A 22,664-nucleotide genomic window follows, 5' to 3' on the forward strand; every position below is an offset into this window, starting at 1 on the left:
CCGTCAGTCCTCACTCACACACATACGGACCCCCTGAGCTCTGTCCTGGCACTCTGGCCTCTGCACTCAACTCCCCTCCTGTGGAACGACTTTCTTACTAAATCCTGCTCCAGGAATCTCTGCGCTGACTCATTTTCTCGGCCCCAGAATTATTCCCGCCCTCCTACGGTCACGGCTCCATCCCCAGCCCCCCAGCGAGATCGTCATTGTCTCTCCAGGCCTATCCATGTCCCCATCTCTCGCCTGGATCACTGCAACAGCCTCAGACTGGTCTCTCAGCTCCCACTCTGGCTGCCCACAGCCCTTCTTCAAATAGCAGCCAAAGTGACATTTTAAAAAATGTGAAAATGCAGAATCACGTCTCTTCTTCTTTTCAAAACCTTCTAAGCACCTTCAGTGTTCCATGTTACTCTGAGTAACATCCAAACTCCTTGACCAGGCCTGTGAGCCTTAAGTGAGCTGGCTACTTCCTCTCTGACCTCATCCCCTGTACCCCCCGCCCCCGGCCCCTGTTCTTACAGTCCCTGAGGGCCTCCTTTCTCATTGGAACATGCCACACATGAGCAAGCCCAGGGCCTTTCTGTTCCTTTGGCCTGGAACATTCTTTCCTCAGAACTCCTTGGGACACTCTGCTCTCAGCTTAAAAGCCATTTTTCAGGGAGGCCTTCCTGGACCACTCCATCACATGGCCTGTTGCCGTTTCCTCATAGGTTTCACGCCCAGCTGCTATGTTGTTTACGGACGGGCCAAGGGTTTTATCATCAGTCTCCTCCCCCTCGAACATGAGCCCCATGAGGACAGGGAGCAGTCTGCTTATCTAAACAAAGGACAGGGCCCCAAACTGGTGCACACTCTGCAAAGACCTGGCTGAGCAGCTGAGGGAACCTGCTCATCGCCACCCCCCAGCACAGTCCTGACCATCTCGGCCCGACTGCAGCATCCGCAGGTACCTTCATCTCTTCCATCCAGTCCATGAGGTAGAGCAGGTCCTGGAACACCTTCTGCAGCTCCAGGTTGAGGAGGAGCCTCTCCCGCCGGGCAGCCACCATCTGCCGCAGGAAGTCCCAGAGCCGCGCCACGTTGTGCTGCCGCGCGGCGATGCGCTTGATGTCATGGTAGTGCTCGGCGGCCAGCTCTGCGGCCACGGCGTCCACCGCCTGCACCCGGCCGCTGTAGGCCACGATGTCCGTCTCGATGGCTTCGTGCTTCCGCACTGCTGCCTCCACAGCGGCCAGCTCCAGGCCGAAGTTGTCCTGGGGCGGGGACAGGGAGGGAGGTCTGAGGGCTGGGGGCCACTGCTCTGCTCACCCCCTGCCCCCCCCCCCCCAGAGCAAACTGCAAGACGCCAGCTCCAGGGGGTGGTTCTAGACGTCCCGTCTGTTCTATCCCATCCTGGCTCATCAGCCCTATTCCCGTTCAAGCCTCCAGTTCCCGGGTTCTTGGTCTGCTCATCTGAGCCATGGAGTTCTTGTTTCATTAGCTCCCCACGTGGCAGGGCTATTTATCCACCTCTGTTTCTCTCACTCCCTATGTCTCCAGACCTGCCTGGGCGGGCCAGGAGCCCCTGCGTCCTACCTGAGACACCAGGCGCTGGTTCTCGCTGAGCCAGGTCTCCCGCATGGCGGCCTTGCGGTCGAAGCGGGCGGCCAGCTGCTCCAGCTTCTCCTGGCGGATGAGCTCTGTGCGCAGGGCCAGCTCGCGCTCGTGCTCGGCTTTCTCGAGCCGCTCCCAGGCCTGTGAGGTGGAGACTGGGTTAGCACTGAGGGGCCAGGGCTCAGGAAGCGAGAGAGGGGAGGGCTCACGGGGCTGAGGGGGGTTGAGGGGGGGCGAAGGGTGGGTCCAGGGCAGCTCGGTCTAGTGGGTCAGTGGAATGCAATCAGATGCCTGTGCAGGGAAGTGTGAGGAGCCAGCCGGGTGGCGGCTGTGCCACGGAGCCACGTGAGAAACACGTCTGCTGGGGACAGAGACGGGAGGGGCGTGGGGACGAGTGGAAATCGCTGGACTTGACTGTGGTGGTGGGACTGCGGGGTCAACCCTGTTACTTCTGTTAATCTTATGTTGTTTGTGGGAAAAAAAAAATGAAATAAAAGTAGGGCCAGAGAGCTGGGGACATGCTGAGCAGGATAAGGGACTGGGATCGAATTTGCATAGGGAGACAGACGGAGGCGGAGGGGAGGACGTGCGGGACCCGGCAGAGGTCATGGGAGTTCCACCGGCCATGGGGTGGTGGTGGGGCAGCTGGGCTGAGGGTTCAGGCAGGGACGGGGGGGCTGCGGCTGAGGGTGGGTCGCCCGGGACACGGAAGGGAGGCTGTGGACCTTGTTGATGTCGGAGATAAGCCGGCCCTCACGGGGCGTGTAGACCTTCTGGTTGTTGGCCCGCAGCTTGCTCTGGATGGTGAAGAGCAGCACTTCCAAGTTCCCTTTCTCAGTGAACCTGAGGCAGGAGGCCAAGTTGGGTCAGAGGCAAAGCCCTTGAGGGGCCCGGGGTCTCTTTATGTTTCAAAATGAAGTGTCTTGTGTTGCTTTCCTTCTCGTAAAAGCTTTTTGGGAAAGCCAGAAAATCCTGACAAAATCCTCGTTTAAAGAGAACCTAACTTTATTTATTATTTTTTAAGGATTTGCTTTAATTAATTTATTGGACCGTGCTGGACTCCAGTTCTTTAGCTGCGGTGTTCGAACTGTTAGTTGTGGCATCTGGGATCCAGTTCCCTGACCAGGGATAGAACCAGGCCTCCAGCATTGGGACCATGAAGTCCTAGGACCATCAGGGAAATCCCAAGAACCTAATTTTAAAACAACTAAAAACTACACAGACACAAGCACCGTCACCCTTGGGCATGCAAGTCTGCAGATGGGATCATATGAGAACCACGACTAACGTTTGTAGAGGACTCACTCGCTGACCGCCAGGCCCTGCTTTCAGGCTTTGCACACATTAACTCGTTTAGTTCTCACTACATGCTCTCATAACCCTCATTTTCTGATGAGAAAACCGAGGCACAGACAGGCTAAATAAGATGCCCAACGCTCACCAGGGCTGGATGGCAGAGCTAAGATTTGAACTCAGGTACTCTGAACCTTGGTCGCTTAACCCTTTGCTCTCTGCTGTCTTCTATTATGTCTCATGAACTCTTTTCAGGTCAATAAACGCGTTTCTTCAATATTGTTTTCAGTGGCTGTCCCATGACTTATTTTTCTTTTACAAAGGTCACCTTCATGAACATCTTTGAAGCTACATTTTTGTTTAATGCCCATAAGCGGACTTTCTGGGTCAAAGGGCACCTCAAATCATTTCCCGGAAAGCACAGAAAGGGGTGTTTCTGTAATAATACTAGTTTTGGAGCCAAAACACGTTAACTCCGAAGGAGGTCGCAAGTTAAAAATAGAAGTTTTAGCATGTTCTGTGTAGAATTGCCCAACAGTCAAGCCACACTTCAACAGTCAACTGCTAAAATACAAAAATGGTAAGAACCTGTGCAGCGCGCAAGTGACAAGCCACACACCTGTGCTGCCAGCAATGACAGGTCCAATGCCCGTCCTTAAACTAGGATTGGGTTGTTGCAACAGCCAGACCAATCTTATCTGAGTGAACTGCACCAGCTCTATGTACTACAGCAATCATTTCCATAGCATGATTTCGTGTAATGGATAATTTTTTTTTTTAATTGCTTTGGTGCTGCTCCTGGGACTCTGAGCTGGGGGAATGAGCATCCACTGAATTTCTGTGTTGCCAAATTTCCCTTCCAAAAGGGCCCCCCTGATTTAGGCTTCCTGTGTGTGAGCACAGCTCAGGGCAGGCCAGCCGAGGCTGGGTGAGGCCCAGGGACACCTACTTGGGTGGCTTCTCCACGGTGCGGTAGGAATTGAAGGACTGGAGCTGGTTCTGGACTCCACTCAGGGAGTTGGCCAGCTGCCGGTCATTGAGGGTCACGATGGTCTGCTCGATCCACTGGAGCAGCTCGGAGGCCAGGGATTCGTACTTCTCCACCAGGCGCTCTGCTTCCATGGCGTGGTCCAGCACCTGTGAGACCGTGATGTGGGGTCATTGGCCCAGTCCTCCCCTGCTCCTGCTTCAGAGGAGCAGGACCCCAGGCCAGGCCTCCTCCGGCCTGTACGCCCACCAACCCTATGCTGGAGTGTACCTTCCCAATTCTTTTGCCTTCCACAGCCAGGGCTTTCATCTTGGAGAAGTAGTGGTAGTAAGTAGCCACATAGGTAATAATTGATTTCTCATCTGGTTGGTCCACATTCACATCTGAGAAAAAGGACCACTCAGATCAGACGGAGATTAGAATCCTGCCTCCCAGAAGTAGGCCCACAATCTGAATCACGTACTCCAGTCCCAATCCCAATCACTTACTCCCCTCCCAGTCCCACGAGGTTATCTCTCCAGCTCCCTTCAGAACAAAAATGACAGATTAGCCATTTGGACTAAAAGGGCATGAAAAGCTAACTTCTTTTTCTCCAAGAAACAAGCAGAGAATAAAACCCAGATGCCCAAAGAGGCTTTCACCCAGTTTTCCCAATGGGGAGACCAGAAGGAATTGCTTGGAGGAAGAGAGACAAGAAACAAGAAAAGAAACAGCATTCCCACTTGGGGGTGGATGATGGGCTTGCGGCTGGAAAAATATCTAAGAAGTCATCCAGTTTAGGGGCACCAAGACAGAAGGTACAAATGAAGCCTTATAACCTGGGATGTCCAGAGGGATGGACCCAGGGAGCCCTGGGAGCAGGGACAGAGGCCAGTTCTCGGGGCCATCTCAGGACACAGGCATGTCTATTTCTTCTTCTTTTTTAATTAAAAAAATAATTTTTGGCTGCGCCTCACAGCATGCAGAGCTTCTCTGATCAGGGATCAAACCCTCATCCTCTGCAGTGGAAGAAGAAGCTTAACCACTGGACCACCAGGGAAGCCCCCAGGCATGGCTATTTCTGACCCCAATCTCAAAGTTCAGTTGTGGGCTCAGGACATGAGTGTCCTTCAAGCCACACTAACTTCTACCTTAAGGACACCAAGGCTGACTATGACTTGAAATCCCCAGGTTCTCTTAAGTAGGCCAGATTGTATCCTACCTCCAGGGAAGACTATGAGACTAGAAGCCCTCCTGACCACCTTGGCCAACCCACAGGCAGGCGGGAGCTATGGAAATCATCTCAGAAAGTTACAGGACACTAGGCTTTACTTCCACGTTCTTTATCATCGCTATGCTTCTCAAATGCTCTCCAAGGAACCTTGTGTTTGGCCTGCTTTGATCACTGCTGCTACGTCGCTTCAGTTGTGTCCGACTCTGTGCGACCCCATAGATGGCAGCCCACCAGGCTCCCCTGTCCCTGGGATTCTCCAGGCAAGAGTACTGGAGTGGGGTGCCATTTCCTTCTCCAATGCACGAAAGTGAAGAGTGAAAGTGAAGTCGCTCAGTCGTGTCCGACTCTTAGCGACCCTATGGACTGCAGCCTGCCAGGCTCCTCCGTCCATGGGATTTTCCAGGCAAGAGTACTGGAGTGGGGTGCCATTGCCTTCTCCTGCTTCGATCACTGTTAAGCTGATATTTGTCATTTTGTACTAAGAGGGCATGGGAAAAGGGGCTACTGGTGGGATGGAAAACAGGGAGCAAACAACCAAGTCCCCAGTCTGCCCAGGGAACTTCAGAAGGAGCATTTCCAGCAAGGAAGTCGCTTGGCCCTTCTGTCCTGCTCTTTTCTGTACCAAGACTGTTCTCTGCTCTCCCAGGGAGGCAGCTCAGGTGACAGGCTCTAGAGGTAGGCTGCCTGAATTCAAATCTCAGCTCCTCCAGCAGTGTGACCTTGGGGGAGTCACATAACCTTTACAGAACCCTGTCTTCTCTTCCATAAATGATGTAATGATGAAACTGATTTCAAAGGGGGGGGTGTTGTGAGAATTAAGTTAGTTAAAGCATGTCAAGTAGGTGGCGCTAGCGGTAAAGAACACGCCTGCAGATGTAGGCGTTTTAAGAGGGATGGGTTTGATCCCTGGGTCAGGAAGATCCCCTGGAGGAGGAAATGGCAACCCACTCCAATATTCTTGCCTGGAGAATCCCCATGGACAGAAAAGCCTGGTGGGCTACAGTCCATAGGGTCGCAAAGAGTTGGACACGACTGAAGTGGCTTAGCACACAAGCACAATGCCAGGTACAGAACAAAGCCCCGTGGCCATTCCCAGTCTCATGGGCATTAGATCAGAACCATAGGGACCAACTAGCAGGGTCAACTGACCATAAAGCCAGTGCTTGGTGAGATCTCAAGGTCACAGAGCTTAATTTAGAACCCTAGAATTTTGGGGCCCTTAGAGACCTAGTAGAGTCAGATTAATGTTTTGGCCACCCCATGCGGCATTGCAGGATCTTAGTTCTTCATGTCCCTTGCACTGGGAGTGTGGAGTCTTAACTGCTGGAATTCCAGGGAAGTCCTTCTTTTATTATTTTTTTAAAAATATTCTCATTTTAGAGGTGAGGAAACTGAGCCACAGAGAGGCCAAGCAACCAGCTCTGTGTTACAGAGCTGCTTCATGGAGAGCTGGGATAGAACCATATCCCATACGGGGCTGCCTTTCTTCCTACACTGAAATAGAATTTTTATGCCATAAATTTCACTGTTTTAAAGCATACTGTTCCGTGGATTTGTGTATATTCACAGGGTTGTGCAACCATCACTGTGATCTAATTCCAGATCATTTCCATCACCCCTTCCCCCAAAGAAACCAGGTAAACCACCAGCAGTGACTTCCGTGCTCCCCGCCCTCGGCTCCTGGCATCCATCATCCACCTTCTGTCTCTAGCCCACAGCCGCTCTTTCACATAGCTCTGCCCCACCTTCAGGATCCAGCAGCTTTGTAAGTCCCAGCTCCTTCTCAGCCAGATTGAAGGCATTCTGCAGATTGTAGTGTGCATTACACTTCTTCAGGGACTCAAAATCCAGCAGGTCTGGCCTGGGTGGGGAGGGAATAGAGAAGGAATCAAGGGCACATGAGAGCCTAAAGAGGAGAAGGAAAGCCACCCCATCTTGATCTCTAAGTTCCCAAGCCCCCCACCCCCACTGCACCTCTCCGCCTCGACTTCCCATCGCAAGCCCTCTGTGCAGGAAGCGCCCCCACATTCTGGGCTCTTCTCTGAACATTCACGCTTCCTGACTGCTGTGGAGCTCAGCTTGTCTCACTGCTTTGTCTACGTGTGTGTGCGGGCCCCTGGGTCATCAACCAATCCAGCAGCTTAGACAGGCTGGCCAACCCCCGTCTTCTCACCGGTGTTTATGTACAATGGCATTGAAGGCCAGCCCATCTCTCCAGCTGGTGGTGAAGTTGTGCACGTTGACATTGGGGTACCTATAAACAAGAGGCCGGGATAGACAGTGAGTAGGCCTCCAGGATGGATCCGCAGCTCATAGTTCCTGGGCCCCCATCCTTCCTTCCTACTGCACAGCCTTGGTGCATCCAGCCCTCCAAGGCCATGCTCTCTGGCAGCCTCACCCGGCGGTCTTCATCTGGCACCAGAGTAGCAAGGCATCCTTGGCTGACTTCTTCTCCTTGTTGTCTTCTGTTTCCACACTTATGTCTTGGATCTAAGAAGGAAGGAAGAAAGGAAGGAAGGCCCTCACTTCCTGAACAGCTTCCTTTCTGATAGCTCCTGGAGTTATCAGAGATGCTGAGAGTTAGCAGAGATGTCCTGGAGTTATCAGAGATGCTCGGAAACTCCTTAGACTCCTCAATTAGGAGCCTAGGGATACAGCCTAGTGCCTTTCTTCTTGGACTAATGACCACAGAACTCCAGGTCAAAAGGATTTGAAGCAGCAGAAGGGGGTGGGAATTCGGAAGAGGAAGTGCCTTGAAGGCAAGGATGCTGCTTCTTGCTGGGGAGGGAAACTACAGGTGGAGAAGTGAGCATTTCCTGAGAGCTGGGCTTCAAAGGTGAAGCTGATGGAGCTCTGCTTAGGGCTGGAAGGAGCAGGGAGTTACACCTGGGGTGTAAGCAGCGCGGTCAGGAGAGCTGTGATGGCATTAGGACCCTGGACTGGCGATGCTCGGAGCATAAGAAGGAGCTGGGTGGCTGCTCTTTTGAAGGAGGTGAGCAGAGTTTGAGGTAGAGGAGTGGACTCTACCTCCAAATGCAGTTCTAAAACTCTCTTTGGTTTTTTGTGCCCCCAAATGTGGTCCTCTAGCAGACTAGGCCACAGGGAATTTGCCATAGCAGTTTGACAACACCCACGCTGGCCTCTGTCCTGTTTAATGATGAGGGTCCCCTGCCCCAGTGTGTGAGGTTCTGGGCACCCCATGTGTGTAGTGACCCTGGGGGATGCTGCACTGGTGTGTAGGGCACACGCCAGGTGACACCGTGTGGGTACCTGGAATCGAAGGATGATGGTCCACACCAGCCCGAGGGTCAGGCGGTGGTTTCCGTCCACGATGTCATGCGAGCCCATGTTTTCCAAGTGCACTTTTTGCTCCTTCAGGAACTGCAGCGCCTTGTCCACATTCTCCAGGCAGTGGATCCGCATGCGGCCCTTCGTGGGCTTTGGCTGTGGAGGGAGGGGACACAAAGCCGTGGGCCTGTGGGCCTCCTCCTCCTTCCCTCCTAGCTTTCCCGGGGCCCTGCTTCTTACGGCTTCCCCCATGACCTCTCTCAGGAACACAGGCACCGCCCAGGGAAGCTAAAGCTGAATCGCAGATGAGGCTTGGGGCAGATTAAGATTCCCAAGGGAATTAATTGCACCCAGAGTGAGTGGGGAAAAAAAAATCTTTTCAATGGGGCCACTGTTCCTGTCTCCATGAAGCAATGTTCCTGGTTTAATCCATGCAGCAAAGCCTCTCAAACTGAAACCATCCTCTGAGCAGAAGGCAGCCACTGCTTTCTGCTCTGTGGTGTCACTCTTCTCGCTCAGGGCCACCCCCAGGGCTTGTCCCCCTGGCCACTGTCTCTCAGGCCACCTCCTCCCTGGTGACCCCAGCTCACCAGTGTCTCCCCTGAGAGCACCTCGAGGAGCCTCAGGAGGTTCCGTCCATCCCGGAGGTCACTGTACAGGTCTCCCACCCGGCACGTCACCCGGGCCAGGTGTGAGTTGACCCACTTGGTGAAGGTTTTCTTCTGCACAGCTTCTCGCTCATCTATGGCGGCAACATGGGGTCATTTCTGCCCTTCAAGAACCGGGCGCCTGCTTCTAAACATCAGTTGGTGGGGTTGGGGAAGTGAGGTCTGGGGAGGAGGAAGGGAAGGAAGATGGCCGAGGGGAAAACCCATAACTTGAAAAGTCGGGAAATAAAGAAATTGGAATGAGTTCATGAGCAGGGTCAAGAACAAAAATGAGAGACAGAGAGACAGAAAACAGGCTTTGAGAAGGAAGGATGAAAGAAATTACAGCAGGGGACATGCAGGGAAGGCCTGGGATCAGCACTCTGCTGTGTATCAGTGGTGAAATCCTGTTGTTTCATCCATTAAGGCCTCACTTTCCTCATCTGTAAAATGGGCACATTACTTTCTCTTTCAACAAGTCATGGTGTTAACTGAGACACCGCGTGTAAGATGCCACATGAAATGTCTCCTGGATGAGTTACTGTTATTCAGGCATGATCTAACCCGAAGGAAAGGGTAAGAGTTGCTCAGGTCAGTCCAACAGGACCTATGGCTGTTCCCGTTTGGTAGTGGGCAAAGGAGAGGGTATGGACTTAAATTACAGCAGCAGCTCTTCCAAGTGGTCATTAGAAGGATGTGACATTATAGAGCCTGCAGGCCTCCTGAGTCAGCTTGCCCTCCTGGGATAATTTAAACAAAAGACAAGGCTCCTCTATTTCTGGGCCGGTTCATTCAACCTGTTGCAAGGGGATCCTGTCCCAGGACACCAACATTCCAAAGTCAAGAGGGAATACATCAACGTGGAAGTTGGAAACAGGTAAAAAGTGAACCCGGGAAACACAGGGTGGGGCAGGGGAAAGCCAGGCAGAGTTCAGTGCCAATTTCACAAAAAGTGACGAGATGCTCACTGCCTGTCCACAGGGGGAGCTGCTGCTGAGAGACAGGATGCTGTTACATTTCCCAGAAACACAAAAATTGAAATTATTATAAATGACAGAGAGAACACCACTGACCCTGACACATTGGAGACGTTTACAAAGGTTTGTTGAATTAGACAGGAGCATTAAGCCTTGGGCCTGACATTTTTATAGCCCGGGTTTCAGTATATGAGGACATTCTACTCTTGCCTCATTATTTATGGTAATATCCACGACTGATAAATTAATTTCTTCCAGTAAAAAAAAAAGAAAAAATACAAATGACAAAGTAAGGGAAGAGGCTCAGCCCACTGGAAGTTGCTCTGGCCACTGGGATTTCCTCCTGTTCTGCCCGGAGAGGCCCAGTGCAAGGACCCAACCCAAGCGGCCAGGGCTGAAGAGTCACTTGTCTTTCCTTAGCACCAGCATCTCAGAAACCAAAAAGGCTCACCCCTTAATCTCACATTCCTATGCACCTCACCCATAAAACACAGCGACACACCCATGTCTGTTCCTGTCTTTCTCACCTCCAACCGGGGACCTGGGACAACCTCAGGGTCCTAACAAGTGCTCAGACGGCCTGATGCCCTGTGGGCCTCCTCTCAGGATCCACAGGCCTTGCCGGAGCCAGGGACCACCTGGATCACCAGCCACGACTGGACCCAGGGAGTCTGCCCTCATGCCAGACACACGAGGGTGAGGCCATTTTGGCTCACAGGCAGCATAAAAGGGTAAGATTTGGAAACAGGGGGCAGCTAGAAAAACAATGTGCAAAGCCCACCACCAGAGACAGAGCGTAACTTTACCAGGTGTCCACAACCACCACAGGCACACAAACCGCCGCGGCCCCCCGAGAAACACACCGGCCTGTGTGTGCTAGAGGGAACACAGCCGCCTCAGACCCGCACTTGAGCCCGTCTGCACCAGATCCCTTTGACACACTCCCCGGTTTCCACACACTTAGACACCATTCAGAAATCCAGGGCAGCACAAACGCCCTCGGCCCCTCCCCGGCTGGTTCGGTCCCCTGCCTCCTTCCCCGACCACCCCAGCAGGCGTGTCCTCCCCAACCCCCCCGAGAGTCTCAGGGAGACCGGCCGCGCCTCCGCGCTCCCGGGACACACGCCCAGCGGGGCCCCGCCGCCCCTCCAGCGGGTCCAAGCCTCTCCCGGCTCCGTCAGCGTCCGCGGATTTCCCGGCCACTTGTAATTATTCCCCCGGCACTTTGTCTCCCAACACAAACCGTCTGAGTCACAGAAGATGCTCCCCCCACCCCGGGGGCCTGGCTCCGGCCCCCCTCCCACGCCCCCAGCCGCTCTCTCCGCGGGGGCCCCCTCTCCGGGCGGCTCCAGCCGTCTCCCTCCCGTCCCCCGAGCCCTCCTCTCGGAGCCCACCACCCCACCCCCGGAGCCCACCTTGAAGCTGCTTGAAGCGTCCCTCCAGCACGCTGGCGTACTGAGCCGGGTTGATGAAGGCAGCGGGTGAGAGCAGGAGCCCCCCGGGGTTCTGAGCCCCCTCCACCGCCTCGCAGTAAAACTCGCCGGCCCCGTTCAGGCCGTATCCGGGCGCCCTGCCCACCCCGTGCCCATTCATGGTGCCGCTGCCTCTCGATCTCCCGCGGCCCAGAGTCCATGCTCTGCCCGCGCCGGGGCGGGGCGCCGAGGGTCCGCTCCCCCGCGAGCCGGGGGTCCCGGCTAGCAGGCCGTGTGGCCCGAGGGCGGTGGAAGTTTCGAGGAGTTGGGTGAAAAAGGAGCGGCGGAAGGTCTGAGCCCCCGAGCGCTGCGGCACCCGTCGGCAGAGCACACCTGGTGCGGCGAGGAGACGGAGGCAGCTCCAGACAAACAGGTCGGACAGTGACGGGGGAGGGGCGGGGCGGAGCCGGCCGGCTGGGGCAGGGCTGGGCCCCCGGGCCGGAGGAGGGAACCGCCAGCGCCCTCGAGACTTGCCGGTCTGGCCCGGAGTTGCCTCGGAGTGCACCAGTCCCGAGAGCGCCGGTCCCCCAGCATCCCCCGCCTCCCCCTCGCCCCAGGTCAAGTCCTGCTTCCGAAGGTTTGCAGGTGTGCTGAGGATGCCCCCTGGCTGTGACTCTAGGAGGTCCCGCTCAGGACATGGGCTTTGATCCCCAGCTCCAGAGAGCCCCGAGAAAGAGAAATCCTGGAAAGGGCCAAGCCAGCTCAGTACTAGCCAGGCACGGGGCTGTACTGTTTGCTTACATTCCTTTATTTGTGAAATAGATGGTGTTATCTTCCTCCCTTGTTTGTCATTCTCACCTCCAGTTCCAGATTCTTTCCTGCCCTGGAGCCCATCAGGCCCCCAGTACACCCACAGCCAGGCACATCTACCTGATTCCCTTCCCACTTAAATATATATATATAGCGACCCCATGGACTGCAGCCTACCAGGCTCCTCTGTCCATGGGATTTTCCAGGAGTGGGGTGCCATTGCCTTCTCTCTATCTCTCTCTCTCTCTCTCTCTCTATATATATATATATATATATATATATATATATATATATATATATTTGGCTGCTCTGGGTCTTAGTTACTGCAGTGGGATCTTGAGTTGTGGCATGGGGATCTTGTTCCCTGATGAGGGATTGAACCCAGGCCCCCTGACTCTCCCTTGGGAGAGCCAGGTTCTCCCTGGTTCTCCACCTTGGGAGAGCAGAGTCTTAGCCACTGGACCACCAGGGAAGTCTTCCCGTCCCACCTTTCTATGGGCTTCAGCCCTTGTCACTTACAGCCAACTCCTGTCCCCTCCCATCCTTCTTCCTTCAGTATTTTCTGGCACCTGCTGGTGCAAGGCACAGGGCTGGGTAAAGCCCATACAGCAAGGCCTCCTCAGAAGAGCCCAGTTTAGTGGTGCAGATAAACACCTACCAACAGCCTGGGTTGGCATGCGTTGAGCACACATCGAAATAGTCCTGGGTATCACACGTCATGTGCACACAGCTTTCATGACATTCTAGAGGCTACTTTTATCCAAAATCAGGGTACCAGGGTACCCCAAAGACTTAGCATTCTCTATGACCCACGTCTTTTGCCTTCACTCAGCGATAAAAACAGTGATATGAGTGTTTCACAAGCCTGAGTGTAGACCTAACCAGAAGGACAGGGGAGCACAGGAGAAATGATGAGGGATTCCCAGAAGTAATGGCCACCACGTGGGGGGTTTCTCAGACTCATGTTGGGCTGGCTGAAAAGAATTACCCGAACAGCTTGAAACCCCGATTTCCCAAAGACTCTAATTCACTGTGTCCAGAAAGGGGTTTGAGAACCTGTATTTATGAAAACATCCCTGAGTGATCCTGTCAAAAGTGCAGCTGAGGTTGGGAACCGCCCCCCACCAGTGTCTCCCTTCATCCAGGAGGCCACCCCACCCACGCTGGGAGCACTGCCTCTCAGGGAGGAGTAGCTGTGACCGCTTCCACTGCACTGGGCTGGGAGGCCAGCAGGTCAGGAAAAGATGAGGGTGGCGTGGAGGAGGAGAACCAAACAGGGTGGGTGGCCTTGGGGTGTGTGGGTGACTCAGCCCCACGCCAGCCGCTGGTGGTGTCAGCTGGCAGCTGCACTCTTGTTGCCATGGCAACCCCTCCCCAGACCGCAGGGAGGCCCGTCAAACGGGTTTGCTGGTGCTCAGAGGAGCTTGAAGGGGAGAACCCAGGCCATAGGGGAAGGCAGGGGCTGAGGCGGGTGGAGAGCAACCCAGGAGGATGGGCGGCGGAAACCAGCGGTGGGTGGAGGGAACCTACTTCAGGGAAGGGGTAGATGAACTCATGGGAGGAACAGGCGGCAAGCAGGTGGAAGGAACAGGTGGGGAGGGAGAGGAGTGGCTACTGAATGGGGAGGGAGAACAGGTGTGAGAGATGACAGTGAGAATCAAGGAAGACAGGAGAGGATGAAAGGGAGAGGTGGGTGGAAATAGAACAGCAAGACTAAGAATGCAGAAGAATTAAGGAACATGACTCAGGGACAGGGGCCAGGCAGTCAGCTGAGCGCAGAGCGGAGCATGGCTGAGTCTCAGCATCAGCACAGCTTCTCCCTGCTTGGGGGGAAGGAAGCTGGAGCACTTTGTGGATTGCATGTGGTTTGTTCTTGAGGCTGGCATTGCGGACTAGGGCTTGGAAGAGTGATCTGGATTTCCCACTCTAGTGCAGTAGCTTAGAAAGAGCCTCGGTCTTCCCATGAAGTTGAAGGACTCCTGAAGACAATCTTCCCGCCCCAGCATCCTCAACATCTCCCCTGGCCCTCCCCTGACCTCACCTGCCAGGGCCTTAATTCGGGACCTCTCAAAGAGGCGGGCCGAGCTGCTGTCATTGTCCCAGTCCGAGTCGGGCAGGTCCCAGCGGTTGTTGATGTCACTGTACTGGCCCTGGATCTCCAAGCTGTCAAAGTCTGTGGGCGACAGGGTGCTGCTCATGGTGGTGGGTGGCCTCCTGCTCCTGCAAGGAGAAATGGGGCTGGTAAGGGGCATCTCGAAACCATTGAGCCCACCAGTCAGCATGTCCTCCTCTCCTCCTGCCCTAGATCTGCTTTCTTTGCCAGTGGAAATCATCCCCCAGTGGGAGAGGAGAAGCCATGGTGGAGAAGCTGAGAGACAGGAACACAACAGACACACGTGCGTGAAGTCGGAAGGCGCGGTGTCTCAGTGACACAGTGGAGACAAAGGGCTCCAGAGCCTCAGGCCAGAGAGGGGCAGGAGGCAGGGAGCTGAAGGTGCCATCGGGGTGGCTCTGGACAGCAGTGTGTAAACGCCAAGGCAATGTGAGAAGCAGGCCTGGGACCCCACAGGCAATAGTGAGTACAAGCCAGAGTTCTTTCATTCCTGGTTCCACAAACTGTTCCGAGCCCTGCACCTCACCTACTGCCTCCTACAAGGTGGCTTCCTGTACCCTGGAACCGATTTAAGATGGAAAGACCCAGATTCTGCTCTCAGGCCAAGATGCGTCTATGACACACCAGGAAGCCTGATGCACTGCTAGCAAGTATGGATATAGAGCCCAGGAGTTTGATGGAGGAGACAGTATGGTTCTCTCCCCCGGTTTCTTTCTTTTGTTTGGGACAGAGAACACTTAATAGATGCTCAATGAATATCAGTTGTGATATGTGTCCTCGCCACTTACATGCATCACCTTACTGCAACCCTCTGGGGGGCGAGGGACCACTATCATCCCTATTTCATGGATGAGGAGGTTGCTCCATAAAAGTTAAACCAGGGTTCAAGGTCACTGGAAGGAGTAGAGTTAGGTTTTGAAGCAGGATTCTTTCTGACACTGGAGGACAAGCTTTTATTTATTTATTTACTTTTTTGCCTCCCTGGGCAGCATGTGGGATCCTAGTTCCCCAACTAGGGATCGAACCTGCGCACCACTGCATTGGAAGTGCACAGTCTTAACTGCTGGACCACCAAGGAAGTCCCTGGAGGATAAGCTGTTAACCACAATATTTACATGTTCCTCGAACTTCCTGGAGCCGGTCAGAGCTCCCTGAGAGAGATCAACAGCCATCGCTCCCTTCCAGGGCTCAGGCTGGGGAAACTGGGACCATGGATGCTCGCCAGCACAACTCACGGCTCTGCGTTACACAAACAACCCTGTCCTTCTCAAAACTAACAAATGAGCTTCAGATTAGTTTCTAGGGATTTTTTTTAAAAAAACAAAATTCTACAGTTCAAAGTTCTCGAGTAATTCAGCACTCATTCAAGAGCATGGTGGGGGCTAGCTCTGTAACTGAACCCCAAATACTGCAGTTCTCATTTCCTAGTGCCTCTCAAATACAAAGATATTTTAATCCATAGCGCCACTTCTGAGGGTTGAGGCTGTGACCTTGGCAGTCTCTTGTTCTGGAAAGGAAGCACCTTACCTCTTGTGTGGTTTGGGGGGACGGAAGAAAGAATGGGTGGTGAGATGTGGATGGGGAGGGAGATGTGTTCCCCTGGGTGCACAGGGCAGAACTTGGCTTCTGTCATTAAGTGGTTCCACAAAGCGGAACCTGAGGCACATGAAGGCCAGGACTGCCTACCCCTCCCCTTCCTCCCAAAGAGAAAACATGCAAGGATTTCCCTGGGAACTCAGGTCTCAGGTTCCTGCTGCTGCTACTGCTGCTAAGTCGCTTCAGTCGTCTCCGACTCTGTGCGACCCCATAGATGGCAGCCCACCAGACTCTCCCATCCCTGGGATTCTCCAGGCAATAACACTGGAGTGGGTTGCCATTTCCTTCTCCAGTGCATGAAAGTGAAAAGTGAAAGTGAAGTTGCTCAGTTATCCGACTCAGGTTCCTAGATTTGGGCTTTTCATTCCCTGTAATAGGAAAGAGGGGCTTCCCTCATAGCTCAGTCGGTAAAGAATCCACCTGCAATGCAGGAGACCCCAATTCTATTCCTGCGTTGGGAAGATTCTCTGGAGCAGGAACTAGCAACCCACTCCAGTATTCTTGCCTGGAGAATCTCATGGACAGAAGAACCTGGCGGGCTATAGTCCGTGGGGTCACAAGAGTGGGACACGACTTAGCAACTAAACCACCACCAGTAGGAAAGAGAGCTTCATTTCCACTAAGCTTAGGACTCCTTTCTCATTTAAAATCCATCCTTTCCCCTAATCCCCAACAGAGTCTTTCAATTTGCTCTGTAAATATTTATATAAAAATAAATTCTAGGGCAAAGTCAGGGCATCCTGAGCAGAGAATGCTGTAGGCAAGGTGCGACCTGAGCTAGAGTCCCCTAACACTCTCAACCACCAGACAGGGAAGCAGTCCAAACCCCAGGACCAATTCGAATTCCATTCCTCTGGGCCCTCAGATTAGGGCTTCCCCGCCAGCAGTCATGTAAACACTTACCTCTGGGATGGACATTCCCAGCACTCCCGCTCTCTCTGCATAGTGTGTGTGGCTATGCTCTTTGCGACCATTGGATTGCAGCCCACCAGGCTCCTCTGTCCATGGGTTTCTCCAGGCAAGAATACTGGAGTGGGCTGCCATGCTCTCCTCTAGGAGATCGTCCCCTCCCAGGGATCGAACCCTAGTCTCTAATGGCGCCTGCATTGGCAGGCGGCCTCCTGGGAAGCCCCTCCCTGCATAGACCTACCCCCCAAAATCCCTATGTAACAGAAGTCCCCAGTCTTTTGGGCACCAGGGACCAGTCTCATGGAAGACAATTTTTTCATGGACTGGGGGTGGAGGGGATGGTTTGGGGATGATTCAAGCATTTATTGTACACTTTATTTCTATTATTATTACATCAGTTCCACCTCAGATCATCAGGTATTAGATCCTGAAAGCTGGGGACCCTGCCATATATAATGCCCCCTTCTATTCTGTGACCCTTTTTTTTCTTTTATCAGAAATCACAAACCTCCTAAAACCAGTCTCCAGGGGTATGGCCAATGAGCTGTTGTAAAAGAACTAATTTGGGGGAGCGCCCTGGTGGCCTAATGGTTAGGATTCTGGGCTTTCGCTGCCATGACCCAGGTTCAATCCCTGGTGGGAGTAAGTTCATGTAAGCCATGTGGTGCGACCGAGGGGAAAAAAAAAACCACACACACTAATTTGGGATTCTTCACCTGGGCCTATGCTTGCCATTTCTCTTCAGACCCCACCACTCCCTGTTGGCTCCTTCCCAGCCTTGTCACACATTTTTATTACCTACTTGGTCCCTGAAGCCTCTGAGATTTTCAAACCCTGCTTTGTCTTTGTACTCCACAGAAAGCAGAAATGTAAAGACGCAGACTGTGACCCCTGTTTCCAAACTGTATGTCCCCAGGACCCCTGGAAGCTGCACAAAACCAAACATGTATTGTTTTGGTTTCCCTTTGGTAATCCACCTTGGTCCCCCTGATGGGACTGAGGTGTGGGATTCAGACCTCTCAGTGAGGTCCAGCTGTTAGAGCCGCTCCTATAACGTGGGGGAGAAAATATGAAGCTGGAGCCTCCCCTTCTCCCAGATAAAATGGCCCTCTGGCCAAATCCAATTCGAGACATATATGCTTTTCATCCCTGAGTTTCCAGGGATGCCTGCCATTGTATAGATAAGGAAGCAAGGAACTGGTGTCCTTAGGCCACAGGTCCCCATAGGGCCACCATGTTGGGACTCCAAGGAGTTTATCCCCATAGTGAGTCATGCTTTCTGGTGTCCTTAAGCACAGCAGTTCTGAGGGCCTCTGAGTTTTGGTTTCCAAGCATTTGGGCTCTGGAGCCCCCTGGCCTTTTGGACAATATGCTGTGTTCCCTGCTACCATCTTTGGAGTCCTATAGTTTTCTGTTGCTTTAGATAGATCCCACCCTGGTTTCTTTCCTCTGATTCATCATTCCTTGCTTGTGATCTGGGTCTCCGTACTTATTTCCTTAGTCAGCTTGGACCCCTAGCCTCATGCTCACCTACGTCTCTCTCTTTGCTGGAGAATCGTCTACCTGATTGTTCTCCATGGATTCCTGGACTCTGGCAAGAGGACAGTACAGCAGCTAATCCAGATTACAGCTTCACCACCGCCTTATTCTTAGCTGCTGACCTGGAGGCCAGACCTGAGTAGCTTACATCGTTCACGCTACGAGAAAGCCAACTCTCGCCAGCTGCAAGCTTGGGGTCCTGCTAGGTTCTACGCCCAAGCACTGCTGGATGTGGACTCCGCTCAGCCTAGCGCCCATCCTCCAGGGCAGCTGCCCCCCTCCCCTTTCCTCCGTTTTGCTGGCATGTAAAGCTAGAAATCCAGTCCCTCCGGCTAGAGTCTGTCTTGTACCCTAATTCCTTCTCTCGCCACATCCTCCTCCTGATTAATTCTCTACCTCCCTCAGAGACAGTTGATCATTCCCTCCTCTGTGCTCCCACAGCACTTCAGGACGCTGCTATTATTACGCTCATCACATTGTATTACAGTTAGTTGTTTATGTGTCTCTCTGCCTGCTCCCCTTTTAACCCACTGAGGACAAGGGTTAGGTCTTACTCACGTTTGTATTTTCCTAGTATGATAGCTATCCAATAAAGAGATATTGAATGAATGGGCTAGCCTTCCTCCCCACTCTCATCAAATGCATATCTTTTTTTTAGGTCTAGAGAAAATCACAAGGAAAGAATGAAAATGGCATCAGAGAAGAGCCTCTGCTCCTCATCTCTAAAGTTCAGGATTATTCTCAAACTTGCATGAATAACAATTACTTGGAGGGCTGTTAAAACACAGACCAGTGGGCCCTGTTCCCCAGAGCTTCCGATGCAAGAGATCTGGGGGTGGGGCCTGGGAATTTGCATTTCTGAACTGTTCCCAGGTGACACTAAATCTACTGGTCTGGAGACCACATTTTGAGGACCACTGTTGTCCAAAGATGAGGAGCAGTTAGAATTAGAAAAGCCACGAGAGCAGAGAAGACACAATGTTTTAGGGGTAAGTGTGACCTGAGGTTAGCTTCTGGGTCTGTTTAGGCTCTATCCCATGCTAAACTCAAATACAACTTCCCCTGAGAAACCCCAAGACCCACAAAGAGCCGGAAGCCTCAGGCAAGGAGAGAGGAAAATGAAGATGGAGGGGGTTTGAGATCTAATAAGACAAATAGAGCTGATGGCTGGACACAGGCGAATCAGCGGCCGGGAAGGAGGGCGGTTTGGCTGGAGACGGGCTGGGAGGCGGAGTTGAACCAATGACAGCAGGATGGATAACAGATGAGAAGGAGTGGGGACTTTGGCAAAGTAAAAATCTTTTGGGACTCAAAGTATGAATGGACGAGCAAAAGAAAGGAGAAAGAAATCACAGACTCAGGGCTGCTAGGATAGCAAAAGGAAGATGCACACAGGGAGACAAGACAAGCAAGAGACAAAACCCCAGCCTATTCCCTCAAGGCTGTGTTCTTGATAAAGCACCGGAACTCTCCTCCAAGGAACTTAGGAATTGCGCTGGAGAGTGGGACTGGATTTTTGCTTCATCTTGTCCTTTAGAATCCTCCACTCGGGGCAGAATTATTCAGACTGCTTTTCACTCCTTGCTATGCCCCTCCCCCAAGTCTGTAACCCATGGGTTACATCAGTTTCTCTAAGCAACAAACGTAAGATCCCTATTAGCTTTTTCCTCCTACTCCTTTGCTCTTCTGAATATGCCAAGAGGTTGCCCCGCACCTCAAGCTGAGACACAGATTTGGGACTCACTCTGCCCCCTTCACCCTCAAGGAAAACTGGTTTGTAGATACCCTGCAGGTGCCTGAACCGACTAGCGCTGGAATTGTAGCTACCCTCGGAGGGGAGGAGGGCCGCTGAGAAACAACCCATGGAGACAGCATGTAGCAGGTTAGGACCGGGGCATGCCTACAGCTCAGACAAGCATGCAATGCCACGGGGTTAATGGGCTGAAGTCGTTCTGAGACAGAAGGGATGGCAAAGGCCCGATTGTGGCGCTGGCGTTGGAACACCCCAGAAGGAGGCCTCGCCCGCTAGCTCTGCGCCCGCGGACTCCAAGCCGGCCGCACACATCTCGGCCACAGGGACACCTTTCGCTGCCTCTTCCCCGCCACCCGCAGGGGTTTCATTCTCCCTTCTTCCTCTGGCAGCGTTCCGCTCTCCACGGCCAACCGTGTCCCCTTCTCTTACACACTGTGGGGAGCATAAAGGAGAGCGTGGACCCAGCTACCAAAGAGGCGAGGGGAAGCCCACCCGGCTCCCCAGGGAGCCCCCAGCCGGCTCGCGAGAGCGAGTCGGGCGCTCGCAGCCTCGGGGCAGGGACCGCCGAGCGCGCCCGCAGCGCCTGGACCGGCGCCGGCCGGCCCGCCTCCGCGACGCGAACAGCTGGCGCTGTCACACACGCGCAGAGCCGGGCGACCCGCTCCCCTAACGCGTTTGTCAGCCCCAACTCTTCCAGACTCTTCTCTGGGCTCCGGAAAGGCCCGCGTCCCGCACGCCTCGATCCCCACCGGCCGCACACCGGTACCTGGCTGGCGCTTGACTCTCCATCCTGTCCCCGGGACCCAGAGGGTGCGAGCACCCGGGGCTGCATCCTCCCGTTCCTGCTCCCCCAACCCGTCCCGACCCCAACCCCGACCCCGACCCCGCCGCCCGCGCGCGCCTGCACAAAGCGCACCGCCCAGCCGGCCGGGACAAAGCGCGCCCGGGCGCCGGCACCTACCTCGGTGCGGAGCGCTGGCCCGACAGGCGGGAGCGCGGCGGGCGGAGGCGCACCGGCAGTCGCCGCGCCCGCAGCCCGGCCGCGTGGGGCGGTTGCGGGCGGCGGCCGGGCGCACGGCAGGCGGCGGGCGGGCGCTGTCACGGGGCGCGAGCCGCACGGGGGGCGCGCGGGGCCGGCGGCGGTGGGGCGCGTGGAGGTGCGCGGGCGCGAGCGGCGGGACTGCGGCGCCGCGGAAGGAGGACAATAGCCTCCCCCTGCCGCAGGCCGCCGGCTCCCGCGGGAGGCCGGGGACCATCTGGAGCCGGCGGCCCCGCGGGGCTCGGGGCGGGGCACGAGTCACCCCCTCCCCGCCCGGCGCCATGGCAACCACGGCCCCTCTCGGGTCTCTGCCCAGCTCCCCGGCCCGGGGTCGCTGACCTTCCCCGGGGCGAACGCGGCGTCGGCTCCTCCGCTGGCTCCCGACCCCCCACCGCCTACCCCGTGAGTGCCCCCAGAGCCCCGCCTTCCGTTCCTCGCCCGCCCTGGTCACCCTCGGGCCGTCTGGGTACCCCCCACCGCTTGCGGGGCTGTCTCCGCTGTTTGAGTACCCCACCTTTGTCCCTGCTCCGCTTTTCGCACAAAATCTACATCCCCGAACATGCGATCTTTCCTTTAGCGACACTCACCGCCCAGAAGGTTTCCCAATATTCAGCCTCTTTTCCGTCCCGATTTTTTCCTCTTTGGGCGCCTCCGGTCAGTCCATCTCCCTTTAAGCATTTCTTTCATCCATCCCTTCCCTCTCTGGTCCTCCTTCGGTCAGGGAGGCCGGCTCTCTTTCCCAAAGCATCTCCATGGTACCATGTGGTGGAGATTCGTCTCCTCGCAGATCAGATTCTCAGAACAGTCATCACTGCAGCTCCTCTCAGCTCCTTCTCAGCTCCTCTCATTTATCAACCAGAATTCCGGCCTACTCACTGTCTTAAAAGGGAATGGGGGTGGGGACGGACATGTCTAGGCCTGGTACAGCTGGGTTTCTCCTTGGTTTAGTAGCATCGGAGTGGTCTAATGGTCTGAGGTCATTAACCAAGGTGAACTGCTATCTCCTTAAGAGAGAAAAGAATTATACCCAAATAGTAATGCCAGGTAGGTGCTAAAAGTGATTCTCTCCCCAACCACCACCCCTTCCCCAGCTCTAAGAGGTAGGTACAGTTCTTTTTGACTTGAAATCTAAGCTCAGAGATAAACTAATAACAGTCAGTTGAACTTTGCGCAGAGCAGTCTGGATATAACTATTCAATTTTATTGCCCCTGAACATGTGGGCCTGTCTCTACCTGGGATATGCCTGAAAGAGCCAAATAAGGGCAATGTGAAGAATGTGCTTTGCGTGAATTATTGGTTTAAGGCTTTGTTTATTTATGGGTAATGGTATTTTAGGATTTTGCTCCTTTAGGTAAAGGTATACACAATGAAACAAATGTGTAAGTAATTGAAGTACTTTCCAGATAAGATTTTGGTAAAGTGAAATCGTTTGTGTTAAACCCACTTGAAAACAATATCAAGGTTTAAAAAAAAAGTCCTGCTACTAATCCAAA

General features: G+C 54.0%; 1 protein-coding gene across 2 annotated transcripts in view; it reads right to left on the reverse strand.

Annotated features, from left to right (window-relative positions):
- The window catches only part of SPTBN2 (spectrin beta, non-erythrocytic 2), a 40,688-nt gene extending 18,849 nt beyond the window's left edge, over nucleotides 1-21,839 (reverse strand). Inside the window, exons 1-12 of one of the 2 annotated variants that reach the window (XM_069566358.1) lie at nucleotides 21,758-21,839; nucleotides 14,263-14,441; nucleotides 8,966-9,117; nucleotides 8,358-8,531; nucleotides 7,486-7,577; nucleotides 7,261-7,341; nucleotides 6,833-6,948; nucleotides 4,145-4,257; nucleotides 3,836-4,023; nucleotides 2,319-2,436; nucleotides 1,576-1,734; nucleotides 951-1,253 (exon numbers count right to left, since the gene is read on the reverse strand). In XM_069566358.1, the coding sequence (XP_069422459.1) occupies nucleotides 951-1,253; nucleotides 1,576-1,734; nucleotides 2,319-2,436; nucleotides 3,836-4,023; nucleotides 4,145-4,257; nucleotides 6,833-6,948; nucleotides 7,261-7,341; nucleotides 7,486-7,577; nucleotides 8,358-8,531; nucleotides 8,966-9,117; nucleotides 14,263-14,419 (1,653 nt within the window). In that variant the 5' untranslated portion in view covers nucleotides 14,420-14,441; nucleotides 21,758-21,839. Of the gene's footprint in view, nucleotides 1-950; nucleotides 1,254-1,575; nucleotides 1,735-2,318; nucleotides 2,437-3,835; nucleotides 4,024-4,144; nucleotides 4,258-6,832; nucleotides 6,949-7,260; nucleotides 7,342-7,485; nucleotides 7,578-8,357; nucleotides 8,532-8,965; nucleotides 9,118-11,414; nucleotides 11,821-14,262; nucleotides 14,442-21,757 lie in introns of those variants that run through there. The other variant, XM_069566359.1, reaches the window with a different exon arrangement.
- Nucleotides 21,840-22,664: the final 825 nt, after the last annotated feature.

This window comes from Ovis canadensis, chromosome 21 (assembly GCF_042477335.2).
Source record: "Ovis canadensis isolate MfBH-ARS-UI-01 breed Bighorn chromosome 21, ARS-UI_OviCan_v2, whole genome shotgun sequence".
In the NCBI taxonomy this organism is placed as follows: Eukaryota; Metazoa; Chordata; class Mammalia; order Artiodactyla; family Bovidae; genus Ovis; species Ovis canadensis.